The sequence below is a fragment of the Schistocerca gregaria genome, chromosome 2, assembly GCF_023897955.1.
Source record: "Schistocerca gregaria isolate iqSchGreg1 chromosome 2, iqSchGreg1.2, whole genome shotgun sequence".
In the NCBI taxonomy this organism is placed as follows: Eukaryota; Metazoa; Arthropoda; class Insecta; order Orthoptera; family Acrididae; genus Schistocerca; species Schistocerca gregaria.
In genome coordinates, this window is record NC_064921.1 from 678,798,287 (window position 1) to 678,823,476 (window position 25,190).

The 25,190-nt window shown below is 38.1% G+C and overlaps 1 protein-coding gene across 2 annotated transcripts in view; it reads right to left on the reverse strand.

Annotated features, from left to right (window-relative positions):
* The window catches only part of LOC126334746 (GPI inositol-deacylase-like), a 158,286-nt gene that overhangs the window by 89,817 nt on the left and 43,279 nt on the right, over positions 1-25,190 (reverse strand). For both annotated transcript variants that reach the window (XM_049997307.1, XM_049997308.1), the window contains exons 5-6: positions 9,201-9,374; positions 6,345-6,604 (exon numbers count right to left, since the gene is read on the reverse strand). In XM_049997307.1, coding sequence (XP_049853264.1) covers positions 6,345-6,604; positions 9,201-9,374 — 434 coding nt within the window. The remainder of the gene's footprint in view (positions 1-6,344; positions 6,605-9,200; positions 9,375-25,190) is intronic.

Sequence of the window (25,190 nt, forward strand, 5' to 3'; positions counted from 1 at the left end):
TCTGGAGATTTACTTATCAACAAGACTAAGTTCCAGTCATTAACCGATATGCTCAGTTAAACTGTGAAGCTTTTGTCAATTGCAAAAAGCTACTCAGGCTCACAAAATAAATCTCCATAACAGCTTAGATCATAAGCATTACAGGTGGTCAAGGAGAACTATACGTCAAACAGTGGAAAATCCAGGATGTACAATATTGTGAAAAGGAAAGTTGCGAATCCCTGTAATGCTTCTCACAAGGAATGTTGCTTGTTACAGAAATCCTTTCTGGATCACTTGTAGAACAAGGACACTTCATGAAAACTTCTCACATCACAAATGTGCCAACGAGATGGAAAATCTGTGACTGCTCTTATTTTGTTTGGATTGGAACAGACTCCAAATACTCTCTGAAGGTTTAATGAGGTCATCATGCAGCATCTTCTGCACTTCTTCCCAACTTCTTTGTTGTTCAGCCGGCAGCACCTCTGCATTATCTGTAGCGATAGCAAGGCACCATTCTTTGTCATGAAACTAGGCTGCCCTTTCTGGACTACATTAGCTGCCCTATGAACATACATTTAGGGGTGAGGTGTGGCTCCTTGTTAAAATCAGCGTTGTATAGTTCTGTGAAAAGGAAAGTTGTTACTCACTATATAGCGAAGATGCTGAGTTGCAGATAGGCACAACAAAAAGACTGTCACAATTATAGCTTTCAGCCAGTAAGACCTTTGTGAAAATTAGACGAGTGTGTGAGTTGCATTTGTGTGAGTGTGTCTGTGTGTGTTTGCCATCTAATTTCGATGAAGGCCTTACTGGCCAAAAGCTATATTTGTGACAGTCATTTTAATGTGTCTATCTGAAACTCAGCATCTCCACAATATGGTGAGTAACAACTTTGCTTTTCACAAAACTATGCATAACTGATTATAACAAGCAGCCACACCTCACCCCTAAAGGTTTGTGCATAGGGACAGCTAATCTAGTCCAGAAAGGGCAGCCTAGTTTCATAGTTTCATGACAAATGAATGTGCTCTGCTACCACTACAAGTAATTCGGAAGGGGGGGGGGGGGACGAGGGGGGGGGGGGGGCAGCTTCTGTCAAACTGCCAATAGGATCTGGCCTGACTGAGGAAGAGGAAGAATGTCAGCAAGTGACTGCCATTCTGTGTGAATTTTTAGATGCTTTCAAATCCTAAGTGGAGAAAAGATGCATCATGTGGCCCATAACAAAACACTGAATTAACACCGCGATCATCCATCAACTGTCCAGCATGCACATAAAGTATCGCTGGCTGAACAACAGATAAGTTGGGAAGAAGTGCAGAAGATGCTGCATGATAACCTCATTGAACCTTCAGAGAGTCTTTGGAGTCTGTTCCAATCCAAACAAAATAAGAGCAGTCACAGATTTTCCATCTTGTTGGCACATTTGTGATGTGAGCAGGTTTCATGGAGTGTGCTTGTTCTACAAGTGATCCAGAAAGGATTTCTGTACCAAGGAACATCCCATGTGAGAAGTATTGCAGGGAGATCCCAAATTTACCTGGAACGAGATGCAAAAAATATATTTCCTTGTTCTTAAGTAGACACTACCATCATCTCCAGTTCTAGCATTGTATGATGAGTAAGGCAAGACAGAACTTCACACTGATGCTAGAATTTTTGGAATAGGGACAGTTCTAGTACAAATTCAGGATGGTACTGAAAAGATGTTTGGTTATGCTTTCAGAGTACTCTCCAACTCTAAGATGAACTATTCTACAACTGAGGAAAAGTACCTTGCAGTTGTTTAGGCCCTTAACAAGTTGTGTCCCCATTTATTTGATAAACCATTTATTGTTGTGATTTACCACCATTCTCTATGATGGTTGACTATTCAGAAGGACCCATCACGTTGATTGGCAAGATGGGCAACGTTTCATGAGCATGACATCACAGTGGTAATAAAAGCAGATGCAGACACAGGGACACAGACCGCATTTCAAGAAATTCCTTTGACGGAGCTTAGCTGCATGGATGAAATATCAGCCATCACTAAGAACATGACATCATTGCTGAACTGATGGATGATCCCACACTGCTCAAAACCATGTAATCCTTGAAGAAAGAGCAACCAACTACAGGAGAATTCCTATTAATTAAGGAACTATGATCCAGTGGGGTGAGCCATTGTAAGGAATGCCAACAATGGAAGCACGTGTTGCAACTATTTCTGGGGTATCTGGTACCATTACCACACACAGCAGAGACATTCCATCATGTTGGAATCTACCTCTTGGGGAGGTTCCTGAAGTTCATAAATGGGAATCAATGAATAATAGCCTATGCTATCACCAAAGTTATGCCAATTGCTGAAGCTTTAGAAATTGACAAGTTCCTTACAAAAGATACCATTTTGAAGCATGGAGCACCTTGTGTGATGATCTCTTAAAAATGAAAAAGTTTTCCAGTCGAGACTAGTATCAAATATTATTTCACATTGTGGCATCATCCACAGGATGTCAGCTGCTTAACATTCACTTATGAATGCTTCAAAGAACACTTTTATAAGACATTGAAAGATATGCTCTTGGTGTATGTTGATGTCTAACAGAGAGATTGAGGCAAAATGCTGCTCACCATCACATTTGCATACAACATAATGAAGCAAGATATTACAGGCTTCACACCATTCTACCTGTTCCACAGTTGCAAGTCTGAAATGACTATGGATACACTGTTCCCATTTCAGCCAGAGAATACTCAGGATGACTAAACAAAACATGTTCTAACCAGGACCACAGAAGCAAGCCAGTTGGTTTGCTTGCGGACCCTTGACATACAGGAAAAAGATCGAGAGCACTTTATTGCCAAGCACAGACCAGTGAGATACAGCCAGTGACCTGATTTTTATTTACCTGTCCAAAAACTCAGACTATTAAAAAAGTTACTTAACTGGTACTTTGGGCCATATTGTACCATTTGTCCCTTGTCAGAAGGCACATATGATGTTGCGGAACATGACCCTCCCTTGTGGACACAAAAATGCAGAGATATCTTCCATGTCCTCCATATGAAGCCCTGCTATAGTGCAGAGATGAAGATTGACAATGGGAGGTTGGAGGTGATTGAAGAGCCATTCAATGATTTTGAAGCATCCCCCAGTGTTGTTATAAAAAGGACCATTGAGAAGATATAGATCAAGGATGCTGCAATAGGCTCTAACAAGAAACTCTGAAACAGTGGGTTGCTGTTTCTGTTGAAGAGGGTGCAATAGAGCAAGCTTTGGTGCAATATAGTATAGTGGTTAGCATAGCAACCTAGTGTACTGTAGGACCACAGTTCAAACTTGACTATGGGCAGTTATTTGATATTTAGTAATTTTCAGTTCCAGAAAGTTCTTGGAATATCTTACGTGTTTAATGTTTGTATATCCTGGAATATTTTGATATGTGCATAAAGATCAGCATTCTGGAATATTCAAAGTTTGTATAAATAGCTGCATTTTCTGCCCAGGTGGTCAGCTCTGTTCTGGCTGTATGCTGGTGTTTGTAACAAACATGTTTTAGTGCTAAGTGCTGTTTTTCATCAGTGATTCTCCTTTTGGATCTGGACTTGATTCGTTGCAGACTTCAATTCATTGATAGACTACATGGGAAAAGCAACCATTCTGCGAAAGTGATTGCTTACAAAACATTCATGTGATCCATCTTAAAATGTTGCTGAAGTATACATGGATTTATGATGGTTGCAGGATCAAAATCATGTCTGTTTTTTTGGATAGGTGCATAAGAACAGACACCACATATGTAATTAAGCTGAGACTGGCTAACGATCCCTTCAGTGCAGGTGCACTTACAGGAATCCGCGAAATGCCACAAGTAATGAGGATAATGGGCAAGGGCCCTGTATCAGTGGTATGTGGATAAGTTGAGAATTTCAGTCTGGAGGGAGGTGTGCTAGGGTAGTCCATGCAGCTGTGATAACCACTGAGTCTGGATGGCTTTGCGGTCAGAGCATGTGCCTACAAAGCAGGAAGCCCGAGTTTGAATCCTGGTCTGGCACAAATTTTCAGCTTTCCTCACTGATGTAAATGAATACCTACTAAGCAGCTAAATTTTGCACATTCCTTTGTGTCTTGATATCCTTTATTCTCATAATCCACCGGGTCTCAATTTTTGCTACTCCCTGTCCTCCACCTGCCTATCTCTTTCCCAGCTCCCCTCCAGTACTACACACACTTTCTACCTTCCATCTGACCAATGCATGTGTAGTCCCTTCCTCACAGCAGAGCCTCCCATTGCTGCACCTAGCAGCCCTATCCTGTACGCTCCCACAGGCAGCACTTACATCTCCACTCCCCCCTATCTTGCTATCCCCCCCCTTCCCCCACCATACATCTTTTTCGTTCCCCCACTACCCACCCCAGCTACATTGCAGCCCACCTTGAACACAGTTATGGTCAGATCTCAATGCCCAGAGATAACACTTGCCATGTGTTTGCAAGTCATGCTTCTATAAGTGTGTGTGTGTGTGTTTTCTACTTCTGATGAAGGACCTTGTCTGAAGGGAGAATATTTCTAGCATTCCTTTTCATCAAGCCTGTCTGTGACTCAATGCTTCTTCTATGTGGGGCGTAGCAATCTATCCTTTCCATATTACTTTTATTCTGTTCTGCACTTCCCATTGTTTGACTTACCTTTGTCGTACAAAACATGTATATTCTATCTGTTTGCTGAGAATACTATCATTGTGATAAACAATGAACATTCCACCAATCTAGAGGTTGATGCCTAACCTGGTTCAAAGTTCACTCACTTCCAGTCAACCTCAGCAAAACTAATTATATACAGTTCAGCTCTGATCCCAAATTCCCTAGGAGATGGCTATTGTACATGACAGTCAACAAATATGAATAAATACTGCACCATAATCTTAGGCCTCCACATAGTTAGCAGTATTAGTTGGGATCATTATGTCCCTCACACCACAAAAATTTTATCCTCAGTTACTTTTGCCCTTATGACAGTCTCACATATTAGAGACATCAGTGACACAAAGTCCACTTACTTTGGGTACTGCATCCTATTGGAATTATAGGGCAATTCACTGACACCAAAGAAAATTTTCTTTCTACAGAAAAAGTTTGTCTGAATTATTTGCATTTTACCCTGAGAACCTTTTGTAGTAATCTCTTTAAGAAACTTGGTGTATTTACTACAACTTCCCAATACATTTGCATTATGAGTGTCATGGCTGACAGTCCTGTGCAGTGTGAAACCAATGAAAAGTACCATGATCCCAATACAAGATGGAAAGCTGATCTTCACTGCAATCTTGAAAATCTTACCTTAGGTTATGAAAGATGTATACTGTTCCTATATTAAAATATTTAATTCAGGGCCAAATAACATCAAAGACCAAGTAACAACAGTGCATTATTTAAAAACAAATTACAGATGTTTTTACTCGCTAAAACTTGTTATTCATTAGATTAATTTCTTAACAGAGACATATAGGCCTTTTATGCATATATTTTTACTGTTCATCTGTTATGCACTGTACAACATGCACTAACCCTTGCACAATTTTTTTCACTTTGTTTCTGTTTTGTTCTAGTTTTATGTTTTCGTTTTCCCTGAAACTGTTTTTTAACATTAACTGTACCATATTCTATTTAATCTACATTTACATATTCTTTAACTCGAGCCTCATCCTAGCATTTCACACACATAAAGTGTTGTACAGAATATGTATACAAATTGCATGGCAGAGGATATTCCATACACATAGAGTGTGTGAAGAACAGCCTACATATTCCTGTGGACGTTACAATTAGCTTAAACTCAATCTTGCAGGTCTTACAGGAATGATATTAAGGGTACTATAGTGTACAACTTGCTCCTTAGTTGTGTTTACTGAAACTTTATATGGAAGGTTTTTCAGGATAGCTGATGTCTATCTTCAAATACTTCAGTTCAGGTTTTCCAGCATTTCTGTGACACTCTCCCATTGGTCAAACAAACTTGTGACAAACCATGCTACCATTCTTTGTATATGTTCAATATCTCCTATTAGCCCAACTAGTATGGGTCCCATACATTTGAGTAATATATAAAGACAGACTTCAGTTGGGTTTTATATGCAATTTCCTTTGTAGACTGAGTGCCAGTTGCTTTATCCATGATTGAGCCTATGTGATCATTCTATATTAAAGCAAGAATGTACTACTCTTTTTTCACAACATCTATTCAAACAAAGTGATAAATCTAAGGTCAATGCAATGAAGTAGTTTTGAATATGTTTACAAAGAACAAGATCAGCAGATACTATGGCAACACAATCGGCAGATACTATAGCTACATTTTCAGTGAAAGACGTACCACATTCTTGAAGACTTCCAAACAACATCTGCTGAGCATACAAAGATCCAGTCTTTGGCTTCCAGACCACTGACAACTACAGTAAGCCAATGATGTTTCTCATCATTCACCAAACGCACCATAGTATGACGTGTGCCTCGAAGTCCATATGGTTCTGATATTGATAGCTTTCTCTGAAGATATTCCTCCCATTCTGCATCTGCACTTAACAGCAGCTGATGTGGATGCTCCGATATGGAGAAACGTTTGCCACCTGTTCTCTAAAAAGTATTGGAAATGGACGTTACATTTCGAATCATTTTCTTTGTACTAGAATAATTCAATAAAGTAATGCAGCTAATATAACAAGTTTAATACACAAGACATTATCATGAGTTTGGTGCCTAGGACATGACTCAGTGGTTCTTAGAAATATATTAAGTCTGCTATGCTGACTGTATAATATGTGACAATACTGTCCAATATAAAATAGAAAAGGTCTCCATTTCATACTACTGGTACATCAACTTCTAATCTTTTTAACTAAGGGGACTTTGATTTGTTAAACCATTTACTGGGCTCAATATTTCTCATTTTATAATTTGATGCTATAGTATTATTAAACAGCTAAAGGAACAAAAGTATTCTAAGGACAGAAACAAAAGCATAAAGATTAGTAAGTTTTTGTAAAGTGACAGACATACGCTCTCTTCTTACGGAATTATGTTATGGGGAGTGTACTTAAATTACAACAAGGTATTAACCCAGCAGAAGTGAGCAGTAAAAATATTCTGCAAAATAGATAACTGCAGATCTTGCAGAATTTGTACACTCACTTCTCAGTACTTTTACTCATTAATGTTTTTGTTGTTAGTAATAAAACTCCAAGCCAGCTGGATAGTGATTTGTGCAATCACACTAAAAGAGACAAAACATAGTATTTTTCATGCAGACATTGCCATCTTGTCTAGGGTTCAGAGTGGACTTATGCATTCCAGTGTAAAGGAGCTCAACAAGCTACTATTGAAAATAAAAGCAAGAAACTGAAAAAACTATCACCACAGTGGAAAATTAAAAATCACCTTGTTAGCCAATCCTATAAATTATCTGAATATCTAGAACCAAGGACTAAAAAAATTGCAAGCTACATGGCAACTGTAACTGTAAAGCTGGGTGACAAGTAGTAATGTTTGAAGATACCAATGTAACCAAATAAGTGTCGAAATACCAATAGAGGATAAAACAGCAGCTATTTAATATAACACAGAGAGCTTTTTTCCAGATAATGACTTTCTTGCTAAATGACTAGGTTACATTTAACTGATATAAGCATAAATAATATTACGCAGTATGGTCACAGTTTAAGTAGTATGATCTCTCTCTCTCTCTCTCTCTCTCTCTCTCTCTCTCTCTCTCTCTCTCTCTCTCTCTCACACACACACACACACACACACGCACACACACAAACTGGTATAGGCATGCATATTCAACAACAGAGATATGTAAACATGCAGAATACAGTGTATTGTGAATATCAGGAATCTGGTATAACATCAAATCTCTGACATCGCTGTGGCCAGAAAAAGATCCATAATAATGGGACCAACTGCAACTGAAGAGAAAGAGTCAATGTGACAAAAGTGAAACCCTTTTGCAAATTGTTGCAGATTTCAGTGCTGGGGCATCAACAAGTGTCAGTGTGTGAACCATTAAATTATCAAGAGGGGCTTCTGGTAGCAAAGGCCCACTCGTGTACCCTTGATGACTGCACGACAAACAGCTTTTCACCTCGCCTGGGCCCGTCAACACTGACATTGAACTGTTGATGACTGGAAACGTGTTGCCTGGTCAGACGAATCTTGTTTCAAATTATATCAAGTGGATGCAGGTGTACAGGTATGGTGACAACCTCATGAATCCATGGACCTTGCATGTCACCAGACGACTGTTCAAGCTGGTAGAGGCTCTGTAATGGTATGGGGAACGAGCAGTTGGAGTGATATAGGACCCCTGATACATCTAAGTACGACTCTGAAAGGTGACAAGTATGGCAGTATCCTCTCTGATCACCTGCATCCATTCATGTCCAGGGTGTATTCCAACAGCCTTGGGTAATTCCAGCAGGACAATGCAACACCCCACATGTCCAGAACTGCTACAGAGTGGCTCCAGGAACACTCTTCTGAGTTTAAACACTTCCTCTGCCCACCAAATTCCCCAGACATGAACATCATTGAAAGTATCTGGGATGCCTTGCAACTTGCTGTTCAGAAGAGAGCTCCACCCTCTTGTACACTTACGGATCTATGGACAGCTCTGCAAGGCTCATTTGGTCAATACCCTCCAGCACTACTTCAGACATTAGCTGAGTCCATGCCAAGCCATGTTGTGGCATTTCTGTATGCTCGCAGGGGCCCTACACGATATCAGGCAGGTGTACTAATTTCTTTGGCTCTTCAATGTAGCTTATTTTTAATATGGTGTACAGTTTTAGCTTCTGTGGGTTGTTTGCTTTTTGCCAACTCGTTCCACATCTCTGGAGGTTCTCCTTCTTAAAGGGACCTAAGAATGAATGAATGGTCATTTGCTACAGCTCAGACTGGATGACCATAATTTTACTTATTTACTTATTTACTTATTGATTTATCCATCATAACAAGATTAAAACCACCAGGACCTCTTCTGCACCCAATCAGGCATTCTACATATTTTTCCATTATATTAATTACCACAAACATAATTTAAGAGGTCTTGAACCCTGCACTTAAGAATAACTAGAACATAAGTAGATAAGTCTTTAGCATTATCCAGAGTCACATGTAGGTTAAACATTGCTTTACAATTTACTACAAACATATATATTTATATGTTACTTACATGGACTAGGTGATAGTAGAAAATATCTTTGCGGAGTACTGGGTTGTCAGATATTTGTTTTGTTGAAATATCCACAATATCAAAAAAAGCTCTCACTAGGACCAAAACTAGTTGTTTGCACCACAGGCTGCACAGATGGTCAGTGGACAGCCAAACAGTTGGCACATCTGTTGTCTGCAATATAGAGTGGAATGAAAATGGAGAAGAGTGACAAAAGAGAAAAATAGATTATATCTAATGGTCACAATCAACAAGTAGTGATATTAACATACTTTGATTTGACATGCTTCATTATGAGAGTAACCCAAGTTACAAACAAAGCATACAATTGCATATATTCTCAAACAGTTAAGACAATCTGACTTCAATAAATGGACTGTCACTAACAAATAAATTATTACAGACAATGTCACCTAAATATTGGTGCTCTTTACAGACCAGATTATACGTATCATAACAACCTTAAAATATGCATAAAAATACTTAGAAATTCATAAAAGTGTCGAAATATCCAAGATCAAATAATAAAAAACATGGTAGTTACTTCATGCATTATATCTCAAAGTCAAACCTATGCATATCAATTACAAGGAAGAGTGCTGGCCACGTGAAAAATCGGCACATTTAGAAAAGTGATATCATTTTCTGAATACTTTCTGGCAATGATTAGGAAGAGGGCTTTTCCGAGTTTATTTTTCAAAAATTTGCAAACTGGGGATGAACACCACGTTTCAAGAATTGTCCCTTCTTTGCTATTGTTGTCGGTAGCATGCGGATGTGATATGAGTGAGTCACAGAGAAACAATCGATATGTGCAGGACCAAATCTGAGATATATCGCATGCAGAGGGCGCACGCTCAAATACTCCGTAATATTTTATTTGAAAAACAACATACAACCATGAATGCTTTTGAACAGCATTAACTTTTAATTAATACTATTGGACCAAAGCATCAGTTACAATTTATTTCACATGTTTCTACTACTGTAGACATAAATAACCAAGTACTGTTCCAAATGTTCAGTAGTAAGATTGTGTCTTTGATCACTCAAAACATTTTTTATGAGCAGAAAAGGACCATTCTACATCAACTGAGGTAACTGGGCAGTATTTGAATTTGGGTGCTATGTTGGCACTTATTGTTTCTGGTAGAAGTTCACCTGTACCAATAATAAAACTAGAAATTTGGCACTAGGGTTCAAAACCTGGGTTATTGTTTAAAATGTTTTCAAACTTTTTTTTAAGTTTTCTTGAGAATACCTCTGATAATGAAGATTCACTAGACGAATTTGATTCATTAGCTGAATAGATTAATTCAATGCCAAACCTTGAGTTTCAGGCTTTTTAATACTTTCAGGTATAAGGGAAAAATTAGTGCTATTCACAGCAATGTCTTTTTTAATACCGGAATCATTAAAAGCTTCCTTGCACTGACAAAGTACCAAAGCCCCTGCACTATCGAAGGCATTTACTACCCCTCTAATGGCCTCAAAATGTTCATTGTAAAACAACACAGCTTCAACCCATATACCCCAACGAGTTACCACTGGTTCGGGAGATAAAGGCACATTTGATAGTTTTTCTTTGTAGGTCTTGATGCGAGCAGGAGCCTTTAGAAACACTTTCTTTGTGGATGAAATAAGTTTATTCACATTCACAGACCTGGAACGTACTTCTTCAGCAAGGCGACGTACTCCATGAGCAAAGCACGTCACATGAATCAAATTGGGATAAAATACATGGAGGACTATTCCTGCATTGATCACATAGGGAACAACATGTGAAATGAACACAAACACCCTTTCATCTGCTGAAGATTCTGGAAATATTTTTCTAATACCCTCATTCACAAATCTGGTGACTGTAGAATGATTTACTTTTTCATGTTCTTTGCAGGTCGCTAAATAGGAGGATGAAGGTTCTTCTTTTAATAATTAAATTAAGCAATGTAACAGCCATAAGTGTCCGAAGTTTCATCAAATGAAATCCAGATAATGCTGTCCTTGAGTTCATTGTGTATTTCTTCCAGAACATTTAGGTAAATTGTCAGTGTGTAATTTTTATGCAATGTTGAATCATCTGGTATATTTTCATTTAAGCAATATTTGTACATAAAGCCTTTGAGGATAGGGTTTTAAGTTTGTGAAGAGGAATAATGCTTGCAATAAATGCTTCACACAGATCCAAGTTAAACTGAATTTTTTGGTTACCTTTGGACAAATCCCTGCTACCACAACTTACTGTTGTCAGAAGTTATTATGCCCCATTCTGCATTCCTGTGATATGAAGACTTGTCTTGACATACTGGTCTATTTGAAACTTTTTTTTTAGCACTAAAAGTTTTTCTCACAAATCAACAATATAAAACAATTTCATCATATGTAAATGTTTCACGATGGTCAGCTAACCACAAAACAATGTTTGTTTTTTCGAGCAGCATGGCGCACAACACGTTACACACTACATGTTGTAAACTCATTCTACTGTCTACAAGTAAATACAAATCTAAACTGAAACAAAAACACTAAAACCTTGCGTAGTTTAATTTAATTGCTGCCGACGCATACAGTATGACAGCATGTAGTGTTTTGAGAATTTCTGCGCAAATTCTAGAATCACTCAGCCTTCCACTGTCTCAAACACATGATATTTTAGATGTGAGTGAAAGAAAGGAACTCTACCTACTGCATGTCACCTGTCTGTGTGCAAAGGTGTGAAGTTTGTCGTACAAATACGGTAGACATGGTGGTCGAAAGTTGTAATGAAAGCACACGGCAGCACCAAGGAACTTCTGTGCTGTTTTGTAACTGTAACTATTGTTAGTGACAAAAGAACAACTGAGTGAAAAAAGATTTTTAGTAACTTTTAACTTGAACTTGCTAGAGGCAAGACATGTGTGTGATTCCTGTATACACAGAGTCATGGTTATCAAACCAACTCTGTTGTAAATGTAACTTAATTGTTTCTAACGTGAGATGACACGGGTGACTTACAAGAAGTCTAATATTTATATTGAACATGCAAATTTGTTATTGTGCATGGAGTCCAAATATACTGACGGTGTTGCCAAAAGAGCGGAAAGAGCACAGTTTTAGAAGAGAAGGCCTATTAAAAAAGTCACCTAGACTTGGTGAAGTCCCAACTGAATGCCCAAACAATGGATTTAGGATTGTTAAATGCTAAAGTCAACTCACAGAGCAAAGAATTTGGTAATCTATGCAAAGGCATGGATGCTTTAAAGACTGAATTTGACACCTTGAATAGTAAAGTAGAGGATTTGAAATTAGACTTAAAGAAAAAATTAACCAATTCATTGGACGTTCATGTAAATCAACTGTTCACTGACTTTAGTCCGAAACAAAATGATCAATTACAAGATTTAGCAAAAGAGTTAGAACTTGATATTGAGGGAAAATGTAATGCTGTAGAATCCGAAATTAGTGAAAAGTTAGGATCATTTGAAAACATATGCAATGTTAAGTTTGATGCTGTAAACCAGGGATTGCATACTTTAAAAGAGTGTGTTGAAACGCAAGATAAGTTAATGCCAATAATCCAATCACAAATTACATGTGTAAGTACATGAGTGGATAATGTAGAAAGAAGTTTCCAAGAGAAAATAGCAAACTCTGATATCATAAATATAAATAGTTTGGGGTAGCAGGTGGAAGAACTTATAGATTGGAAAGTTTCCAAGAAAGTAACATCCGGAAACATACATCCTACTTTATCCTCTGAACTTAGTGATACTAAGAAGGATATAGATGACCAGTGTAAAGAATTCAAACTTGTACAAGACAAAGTTAAAAAAAGAGTATCTTCACCTAATGTTGTGTTAACTAGTGAAGTGGTGACTGATTTGCAGTGGGGAGACTTTCAAAAGAAGTTTAAAGAGAAATACTGGTCTGCCAGTGCACAAGAAAAGTTAATATCGGATCAATGGGACCTGGGCGGAGTCATATATCCCCGAGGGATGTTAACATTCTGAGTTAATGGGCAGAGTGACGACCATTCGATCCTGAGTTGTTTTCGGTGTTTCTTCCAAAATAGTTTGCCTGCACTGAATTCCTTTAAAATCTTAAACTGTTCTGTCATCTATTTCTAAAATCTTAAACTATCCTGTAATCTCATATCTTAACTGGATATGACATTCAAATAAAAAACAATCCTAGAGAATCACAGGTAAAAAGTGATATTTAGATAAAGTGAACTGAATGGAATATTATGTTTGTAGAAAATATAATATTGTGTGACTAGTTGAACAACTAATATACCGTAGTATATAGATTTTCTATTTTGTATAGAATATTTTATGCCTTTTGGGAGATGTGATATGAATGAGAGGGTTTGCATTAAGTTTGAAAGTGGTGGGTGTTGTAGATAAAAGCATGGTTTACAACAGCAAATAAACACACGACATACCTTTCATACAACCATCGCAAACAAGTGTGCCTGATTCTTCACAATTTGCCATTTCCATAGGGTTGCTAATATTTCCTTTGGAGACCTCAAGGGTGAAGATGAGAATGTCCATTCCATAGGAGACTATTTCACACCAAACCTCCTCCAGTGTCTCACTTAAGTACGTGCGAGGTTGGGATCCTGGGGAAGGGGGGTGGGAAGGGTTTCCTGTCTTTGGGGCTACCTTCTTTCTCTTCTTCAATCTTAGCAACAATTTCTATTTATTTCCTTTCTTACTTCTCATTTGAGGACCTATATATTTCTTCCCTCTTTCCATATTTACCTACTTCTATCGCAGTCCTTCCAAGTTTCTGTGGTTTCTAATAACCTACATCTTATCTTTTAATAAGAAGGCCGAAGACTCAGGCTACACGAACACACATCCACATACACACAAGAAGACATTTAAACACAAACATTGAAATTATTTTGCAATATATATGAAAACAAAAATTGGTCTTGGTAGTCATGTAAGAAAAGTCAGTATAATACATACTCAGATAAAGTGACGAATTGTAGGATAGTGGGACTCGAATAGCCTAAGTAAACATATTATCTACTGAAGAGTCTATACAGACATGGTATCTACTGGAAGTATAGAAGTTGATACGTAGAGGAGGACTCTAGGGATTAGATGAAGTATTAAGAAGTACATGCGAAGTGTAAAGTAGATTTGTAACTTTACCACACAATACTTAGTTATAGTACACATAGGAACATATGCTGGGGTAATGAACCATGAGGCCTGCTCAGACAGGATAAGGGGGGCTTACCTGGCATTTGCTAAGTATATGGGGCTGGTGTACCTACTTGGATATAGGACGACCTGTGGCTTGAAATAATAGGGAATGTTTTATAAAGGGGCATACCTACCAAAACAGAAAGAGGACGTGTTCTCATATGGTCAACCCACAGGCAAGGTATAGTTACTGATCCTAGGGGAAAGGGACAGTATCGTGAGAAAATTTACAAAATTGTGTAGGGATTATTCTGGAAAGTGTGAATTCAATGCACAACGAGCATTATTACATTTTATGTAAGTTCATGAGTGTCAAAAAGATCACTTTCATTTTGCCCAGAGGTCCTCCACACTACAACAGATAATGAAGCGTAGTAAAGAGGATAGCAATAGAAAATTGAATACTCAAGTATCATGAATACCTGCAGTTTATGATTGGTAATAAGGAAAGTGTTCTCACAATTCTTAAATATTATAAAAGATTACTAAAAACACGGAAAAATGTTCAGGTCTTGATGTCAAGGTGAAATAAGAACAGAATAAAGGAACGCTCAGCTAAAAATTGTTCTAGAGAAAAGAAAAAGATTGTTGTTGAAGTGAAAGATGTATGTAGAAACATGTATATGAAAAGTATATTGTTTTGATATGAAATGTTATGAGTGATGTTATTTACATAATGGTTATGTATAAAATATCGCATGTCCAATCTGAGGGCGGGGGGGGGATATTTCGTGTTTCAAGAATTTCTGCGTAAATTCTAGAATCACTTGGCCTTCCACTGTCTTGAACACACGATATTTTAGATGTGAGTGGGAGAAAGGAACCCTATCTACTGTGCATCACCTGTCTGTGTGTGCAGGTTTGAAGTTTGTTGTACGAAGACGGTAGACACGGCAGTTAAATGGCACTGACAAGTACTTGTCGGTCGGTCCATGGAAGCACAAAGCAGCACCAAGGAACTTCAGTGTTATTCTGTGCTGTTTTGTAACTGTGACTATTGTTAGAGAAAAAAGATTTTTAGTATCTTTTAACTTGAATTTGTTAGAGGCCAGACATGTGTATGATTCCTGTATAATAGAGTCATGGTAATCAAGCCAACTCTGTTGTAAATGTAACTTATTTGTTTCTAATGTGAGACGAAACGGGTGACTTACAAGAAGTCAATTGTTTATGTGAGAAGTGTGAATTTTGTCCTTTGTAGAAGTTCAAATATACCGATAATTGTTGAAAAGTATTCTTTGAATGCCTCATTATTTCACAAAGAGAGAGAAAGTCTTAAAGGTTCCTGTGACTAGCATCATTCTTCAGAGAAGTAGTTTGTAGAGATTCCAGAAGCTGGCTAACCAGCTGCGCATTCCCAAGTAAGTCAACTCGTGTAAGAGAAGTGGGGAGTTTGCACATACACTTCACAGACTCTTAGTTGTCAAAAATGTTAGAAGCAGATAGTGATGTGAACCACGTATATTCCCAGTGGGAGGGAACTTATAAAATGGGCATATTGCTGGGAATAATTCTTTGTCCCAGGATTTATCATTCTATACATTAATTTCCTTGCAAATTCCATGCAAAACATCATTTACCGTCATTGTGGAAGAGAAAATAATTTAAAATATTCGTTAGGCCTGCTATTTTTAGACAAGTTGAAACCCCACATTTCTGAGAATGAAACCTAAACTTACAAAATATTTCTCTGGAGATGTAATTCTCAATTGGCCATTAGCTGTAGTATTTTTTAATTTTTCCAAACAGATGACAAGAGGTGTTTCACTTTCAGAATTCAACGACTCCTCATTTCATGTGATGAATTATGATTTATGAATTCATTTTCTGAAATACAGCAATCACTTTCACTTTTAGAATTGTTAATTAATATTTTACAATGTTCTATGTCAATAAAATCAACTGTATTTTCAAGTAAATCATAAATTTTGACCACTTTATTCACACAATTTTTCCCCAAAATGTCATTTTCAATGACTAATGTTTACAAAATTTGCATGAGTTTATTTTAAACTTTATAGCTTAATATAACTCTAATACTGACAGAAAACTTAACAAATTGAATAAACAAACTTCCCTGCGTATTTCAGTAACTTTAGTTACTAGAAGGCATAAAATATTATAAACTCTGTTTTTCTAAAGGTTCATTATTTCAACATTGGCAGTTCTAGGGCTAATTCTTTCATATTTAAAACATTGAAAACCAAAAAATTAGTTTATTTTTAACAAGGAGGTTAAGTCCAGATCCATATAAGATTTAACCATATGTTGCTTTTTACCTATTAACAGTTTTTGAGCTATCTTGCTAATTAATCATAAATTCACAGGAATTTATAAATTGTGGGAATATTGCCGGCAATATTCCCTGGGAATATTTCCACGATTTTAATTAGAAGCAGAGGGGATTAACTGGGGGTGCAGGCGCAGGAACATTGACTCTGTTGCCTGTCTCTGTTCCTCTTCTGTAATGATTTCATTGGGCAATGGCCTCTCGTTTAGCGATTGCACGCAGTTCCAGTTCGTGGTCAATCTGAGAGACATCAAAACTAGATCATGCAAGAGACACCCTGTCAAAATTTTTAAAATATTATAAACATCCAGCAAAAATATGCACCGCCACTAGTTTTTAGTTAATATATATAATAACCGGTGAAAAGGAGCCACATATGCAAATGCATATAATCCAGTCTTCCACAGATTACATTTTTGTACACAAAAAAATCAATTAACTGCATATAAAAAAAGTTGAAGAAATCTGGTCCATTCTCTAATCAACAAAATCAGTGTTAGCTTTATTCATTTGCTTGAAAATAGATACCATATTTTATGGGCTAGAAAACATTTTTTTCTTTGAAAAATTGCCTCCAAAATTCAGGTGCACTTTATACTCTAAATTAATATTAAAAAAATGTCCAATTTTTTATTTAAAATTCCTGCCAGTCTTAAAAATGCCTATATATTCAATGCCACGGGAAACCTATCTCTATCTGGCAACATTGGATTCAACTGGCAGCAACGGTGCACCGATGCAACGAATGTGAGTTATGGGGATTCACATGCTTGCTAACACTGTCTCCCTCCCATCCCACCATCATAAACTGAGAACACTGTCTGGCCTATGATGCATCATTACAGTCTACAGTGCCAGTGAACTTGTACTTAAAGTAATTTTTGTTATCAGTAACAGTACAATATTATTATTAGTAGCTAGTTTCGAAATGGAAAAAAAATAAAAGGTATTCATATGTTACAGGCTATAAACTGAAAGAAACAGCATATGCAGAAGAACGTGGAAACAGAGCAGCTGTGCGGCATTTTGGAATATGGTATCCCTGGGAGCCATTGTTATGCAACATAGATGTGTAGTGCTGATTGCCACTCCTCCAGGCCACTGTAACCACCACTGTGGGAGATCCAGGATAAGCAGAATGACCAAACGTCCGCAATATATGTGCATTGTGTATTTTGTCAGCTGCGTCTCCTGCAGATGCCATCATGCCATGTGTCATCATCTTTGCCAGTAGAAGCACGAGACACTGCCCCAATTAGTGTTGCCAATGTCAGCACAATTTTTCCTTCCATAGATCACACGAACGCCAATCACTGTGGCAGTATTCGCCCACCAGGCACTATAAAGGATGCTGTCCAGCCAAACCAGACAACAAGAGCCAGCTTTCATCTGGAGTCAATTTGAGTCAAATGCCGACCATCCATAGTCCCTCAATCGGAGCCCCCCCCCCCCCCCCCCTCCCCACTCCCGCACAGTCCTTTGTACAAAGCACATCCAAGTCTTAATTTCAAATTTTGTTTGAGCTCTTCAGCCACCAACACCTTCACTTTGAGCCATTTTCCGAACCTTCACTCTGTGCCTCATCTGAGTTCTGCACATTGGCCAATAACGTCTTTGCTCCGAGCCGTGTCTGAAAATTTGTTCATGCTCCATTTGAATTCTCCATACCAGCCGCCAATACCCTCATTCCGAGCCTCATCCCAAGTCTTCACTAAGCATCTCCTCTGAGTTCTCCACACTATGCTAGACATTAGTGTATCTGCAGCCAGTCTCTGCGTAACTCATCTTCACTTAAATGTGAATTGCAGAGTAGTCATGTAGATGTAGACTCCCAGATTACAACAGCTGCATCCACAGTTCATCCAATAGACCCCATCTCTCTGCATCGCCCACAGCAGCCAAGCTACCTTGAACTGACTACGAGTTCCACCCATCCCGTGACCTACATTGAACCCTACTGCTCTCCGACCATTTGGCCACACTGATGTCTCCCTTGTCAGTACTGGCCCAATGCTACGTCAGTGACTATCAGTGGATTGGAACCAATTCATATCGATTCAAGTATGACTGACTGTAACGTTTATTTGATTACTGATTATTATTACTACTTGTAGCACATTAATTGGCATGGCTCTCTCAGCCATAACCCAAAAAGGAAGAAAAGGAGTGAGAAGTAAAGAAATATTAGAAGAAATGGAAAATTTATATTAGTAACACAGGAGAAGTATTTTAACACAAAAAGGAGGGGAGGGGGGGGGGGGGAGGAAAACACACACACACACACACACACACACACACACACACACACACACACAGAGAGAGAGAGAGAGAGAGAGAGAGAGAGAGAGAGAGAGAAGATAGGGGTTACAAGAATAATGGCAGAAAAAGGAAGAAAAGGAGTGAGAAGTAAAGGGAATATAATAGGTAACATAAAAATTACAATCACCAACAGCTACAGTGGGGAACTGGGGAGATATTGCTACAAGTGGTTAGGGACTACATGCTGAAAAGTTTAGTGTTGGAACAGATATGCTTCTTGTAAGTCACCATAAAAGGAAGCATTTGCATGGAAGGGATGGTACCTGTCAAAGTAGAAATATTGCTATTTGTTGTTGCTTTGATGTAGACCAAAGTTGGGAAGCAATCTTAATGAGCTGTAAATCAACATCTATAAAGATGGCTCAGCTTTTGGAGGAGGACCATATGGGTAACCTCATTATGGGTTTTGAGTGCCCTACTTCATTAATCAATTCCTCTGTTCTTCCTGAAGTAAGAACCTGCAGTTTTGAAAACTGATAGTTCTGTGGTCTTATGCAGTTTTCAAAAGTTATCTATTTTTTATGGACTTCTTTCGACTATCCTGGAAGTTGTATCTCCTAGATGTAAGTTCTAGGTGGTGCATCAGTCTTTTTTTGAATGGAAATTTCCTTTATACTGTCTCAGCAACAAAAGACTTCATAACTGAAGCCCCAAAAACCATCCACAGTATATGAATAAAAATGAGAACCCAAAACTAAGTTCTTAATTCTCTGTAAAATAAATCATAAGCACTGTTTCAGTGATATTTTCGTATGGGGAAGAAGAGGTGTTGGAGGTGGGTAGCAGCTGGTGTGCTGGTTGGGAACGCACGAAGGAAGGAGTAGCTTGTGATGCACGGGTGCTGGAGCCGATAGGTAATGGTGCACAATGAAGGTGATGTAGAGAAGTGGGTTAGGAAGGGGGTTATAGCACAGAGGAAGGGAAAATGTTGGGTGGAGGATGTGGGGACAGAGGGTTAACAGAGATCTCTGTTAAACAGTCTGAGCATAAGTCATAAAAAAGCATTCTGAAATTTACATAAGAGATCTCAACCTCTTCAGGTAAATGGACTATGGCATGAAAGCAACATAAATATAGTACACAACAACCCTTCTGAAATTCTTTCTAATATGTGGAAATAAAGTGAAAAGTATTTGCACATCACATGGAAAAAAATAGTCATGTAGAAAAGAGGCAAAGAAATAAAGACTCAAATTGGACTACGAACACAGAATATTTTCTGACCTTAAGCAATTCTCCTGAAGCAACAAGAGCATGTAAGACTGATTTAAATGCTGACAAAAAAGTGCAAAACATGTCAACTAATTACACATAGAAGATAGGGAGACAATGGCTATTCACGTCCGTAGCATACCATAAGCTACATGTGTGCCTGAGTGATGCTAAAGAACAGTCATTTCGAGGTGGCCAAATAATCGTTGATCTTGATTGCTGATCTCCTGGCTAATTCTACATTGTATATCACAGATATGATTCCAGGCTACAACCTAGTTAGTGCAATGCATCATTGTGCATATGGCGTGTCACATGAAGTTGTTGTCAAGATAGGAGATATGTCAGTGAGCAATGTGTGCAAACCACCAACCATTCCCTGGCCTTAAGATGTCCTGCCATACCCAGCAATATATGTGGGGGATTTTAATAGCCACCACCCACAGTGGAAATATAGAGCAGCTGATGGAAATGGTGAGGCTCTTACTAACTGGGCAGAGAGTAACAACCTGTTTTTAGTTTTTGACCCAAAGGACCAAGGAACATTTAGGTCAGCAGCTTGGAGAAAGGAATATAATCCAGATATATGCTTTGTGACAACTGGCAATAGCTATACACCATTAAGAACTACAACACATGTATTAAGTGACTTCCCTCATAGCCAACACCACACAGTCTTGATTGAAATTGGAATCAATATCCCACTAATAACAACTGTACAACACCCAAGGTGGAATTTCAGAAAGGCAAAGTGAGATATCTATGTGGAAAAATCGGATAAGTGCTCGGGATGGATTCACCCAACAGTGTGTAATTATGACAGGCTCATAGGCGCAGTTAAAAGTGCAGCGAAAGTTGCTGTGCCAAAGGGGTTCAGTAAACAACATGTACCAGGATGGGACAAAGAGTGCAAAAATAAGTATCAGAGATTACTTGGGAGTGGAGACCCTGAAATTGCAGATGACCTGCTCCACAGTCTAGACAGCGCACGGTGAGAGAAATGGATTGAAACTGTTGCGTCACTTGATTTCAAGACAAGGTGGGAAAGGCACCTGGATTGGATGGAATGCACCCAGAAATCCTTCTTCACTGTGGGGAATATGCCAAAAAATGGATTGCAGAGTTTTACTCAAATGTAATGGCAACAGAGAACATACCACAAAAAATGATCTCAAAGATCATCACACTGCTTAAACCAGGAAAACCAAGTAATCAACCAAGTGATCAGCCGAAGAGTTATAGGCCAATCACTTTGCTCAGTGTCATATACAAGATGCTCGAGAGACTTCTGTGTAACAGACTGAGCCCAAAAATCAACTGCTGACAAACAATCAGGATTTCGATCTAACAGAAGCTGCATTGATCAAGTACTTTCCCTGACAACACATATAGAGGCAGGCTACCAGAAAAAGCAAAAAACATCAGTTGCATTCATAGGTCTGAGTCCAGCCTATGACATTGTCTGGAGAAGAGGCCTGTTGTACAAATTCGTACATATAATTTCATGCAGCAACATCATCAGACTTATCGATAACATGCCCGACGGGAGAACTTTTAAAGTGATCACTGGAGAACACATGAGCTCTACCAAAATTCTCTACAATGGGCTATCACAAGGCTCATTCCTTGCTCCATTGTTCTTCAATCTTTATACTTCTGAGATCCCAAACACACAATGTAGGAAGTTTGGCTATACAGACAATTGGGCTATAGCTGTGCTACATGAATCATTCAAGGCTACTGATGACACCCTGTGCTCCGATTTGAACCTGCGGTGTTGCTATTTCTGCAAATGGAAACTGCAACCAAATCTGACTAAGACTGACATATCATGCTTCCATCTTTGCAGCTACTCAGCAAAAAGAGAGCTTAATGTCATCTTTGAAGGGATTGCCTTAGCCATAATAACTACCCCAAATATCTAGGAGTCATATTGGACAGAATGCTCCCTTACAAGGAGCACCTGATAAAGACTGAAGGTAAAATGAGGACAAGAAACTGTGCGGCACCACATGGGGCTCCACAGCAAGCACACTCCACACATCAACAGTTGGGCTTGTCTACTCGGTGGCAGATTCCAGCGCTCTTGTGTGGATTAGCAACCTGCATACAAGCACGACTGATCTATTACTAAATGACACCATGCGCAAATCAGTGGCACAATAAAATCTACGCGTACTGTATGGCTGCCAACCATGAGCCACATACCACACCCAGAAATTAGGTGAAAAAACTCTCTTCTCAGTGAGTTCAACAAGATAACTAATAACCCACAGCTGCCCATACACAGCGACTTAGCTGACTTGGAGTACAGAAGACTTAAATCGAGGAGACCAGCATTACACTCTGCTAAACAGATGAAGAACTCCAACTTTGGTGTCAACAATCTGTGGAAACAGCACTGTCAAGAACACTGCCCACCAAAATGCCAAAGTTTCATGACAGCTGAGAAACCACCTGGCTTCAACCAGTCACGCAAAGTGTGGACAACTATAAACCGCATATGTACTGGCCATGGAAGATGTGCTGATGCTCCCTACAAGTGGGGAACGATACCAACACCAAATTGTGACTGCGGCACTGAAAAACAAACAATCTGACACATAGTGGAAAAATGCCCAGTTAAAGCCTACAAGGCAACCTTCAATGATTTCCTCGCTGCAATAGAGGAGGCAACCGATTATATTAAATGTCTTGATGTCAATTTGTAATTAATCTATGAATAAAATTCATAAGGATTGTGATGTATGTCATATGATAAATAAATAAAATAAATACACAGAAGGTAAAAGTAATCACGAAACTATCAGCATAGTTAAATGAGGTGTGAAGTTAATTCTGAATCTACAGTGAAATGTGAAGAAATGTCAGTATTAAAACAGCAATACCTTTTCATTAGAATAAATGTTGTAGATAGGCCTGAAACAAAAGAGCCAGATATATGTCAATTAACAGAAGACTACACAAGCTGAGAAATTAAAATGTTACCTTTTTCAGTTTCCCATCATAATTTACTTGAATGTTTATGTATTGGAACTACTACACTTCCTACAGTAACTTAAAGCTCTGCTCATACAAAAACAAACAATAAACAACAAAATCTGTACTTTGGCAGCTATCACTCTGCCTACACTCAAACAATCTTGTTTCCTACAGTCTACTCAACTGTGACAATGGTATCTGCTCCACCACCGAATCCCATAACACTTACACCAATAACATATTCCACAATTTTGTCTCCCACAGATCTCATTTACAAACAAATATGCCAGGTAGTATCCTCCTCTTACTTTCTGACTAGTACAACATTCCCCATCCAAAAAGGGAAGGAAAAGACATGTTTGCACCCAGAGAGGTTGGTACAGGATGACCAAGAACAGAGGACTCTGGAATTTGATGAAGAGATGCTCTAGCATTATGATTCAATGCCTGCAACCAGCACCAGAGCAACAGTTTGCAAATTTATTTTGTATCACTCATCAGCTTGTTTGGAATGTAACAAAAGCAAACTGTTTACATCCTTATCATGCACAAAAGGACCAAGGTTTACACAGATGATCCAAGGCAAATAAATTTTTATGCGTAGCTGTTAACGCAGTGACTCAACAATGTGAATTCTCCCTAATTTATCCTGTTTAAGGAAGAGGCTATTTTACTACGAAAGCAGTATTTAATGACCACAATCATCGCCCCAATTAAATCAACATAAATGTGTTCAATTTCTGTAAGTGTAATTGTCAGTACTGTTGGAAGACATTCCTATTCACTTATGCCAAAGGATGTTGTTCCAACCAGATGGTTCGCAGCTGCATCCCACTCTGGAAGCTCTGAACAGTTGGTCAAAACAATTTTTGATGCTATGAGAATCATTTGTGACATTTCAGGAATTTTTTAAAGGGTTTGCCAACCATTATTCAGTGATGTCGGCTTTAGTGTGATGCAGGAGGCAGAAAATTTAAGCATTTGTCTTTAAATCTGTGTCCGAAATTAAAAGGAATGATTAAAACTGAATATTGATTTCCTTTTTCACCACTGCCTTAGTTGATACTTAATGATCTACAGCACTGTTAGAATAAAAATTCATTAGCAAAAATTAAAATATAGAGCCCACAGATTCATTATTAGCAATATTACACTCTTCAGTAATATATGTTGACTATCTTACCCCTTTGCCATCTCTGCAGTACAACTTATTATCTTAACAAATTGATGGCATTAGAGTACTTTCAGGATAGTTGATTTAATAGTCACGGTTTAACTCATAAATAGCACAGAAAATTCTGTTTAACATAACCAGCAATGAATAAGGAATTAAAGTTTGCCTAGCTTCGACTATTCACCTCAAACAATTACCTTCAGCTAATTTACTTAGCAACTGAATTCTTTCGCACAACGAGTATTAATGGGACCAAGTTAGTTTAAATGCACACACTTCCACATGCTTTGTCACTGATTGGCTGTCATTTTATGGCTGTACTCCACAATGCCGTATTTCTGACCTATGATTATCTGGAATATTTTGATCTCTTTAACATCCCCTACCACGCTCTAAACTTATTATCAGATTGTAGTTCTCCACCCTGTATATTTATTAATCATTTACTGAATGTGTGTAAATTATCATTACTGATCTACCCACAATATTGTCTCCATATTGTTAACTGTATTTATTGTAATTTTTTTTGTATATAAATATCAGGTGAATCCTATTTCAATTCCTTTGTTTCACAGTTGTGAATAAATAAAAATATCATGAGATTTTCATAACTTCCCTCCAACTTTTGACATATGTAAAATAATGAAATAAAACAGAACAAAAAGGTTTAACAGAATCATTAGTATATTCTATCTGTTGCTATTCTTCATATATTCTTCTGACTTATTGAAACTTACAGGTTACACAACCAGAAAAAAGAACCATAAAACATTATTATTATGATTGTCATTAAGTGTGACAAACACATCATT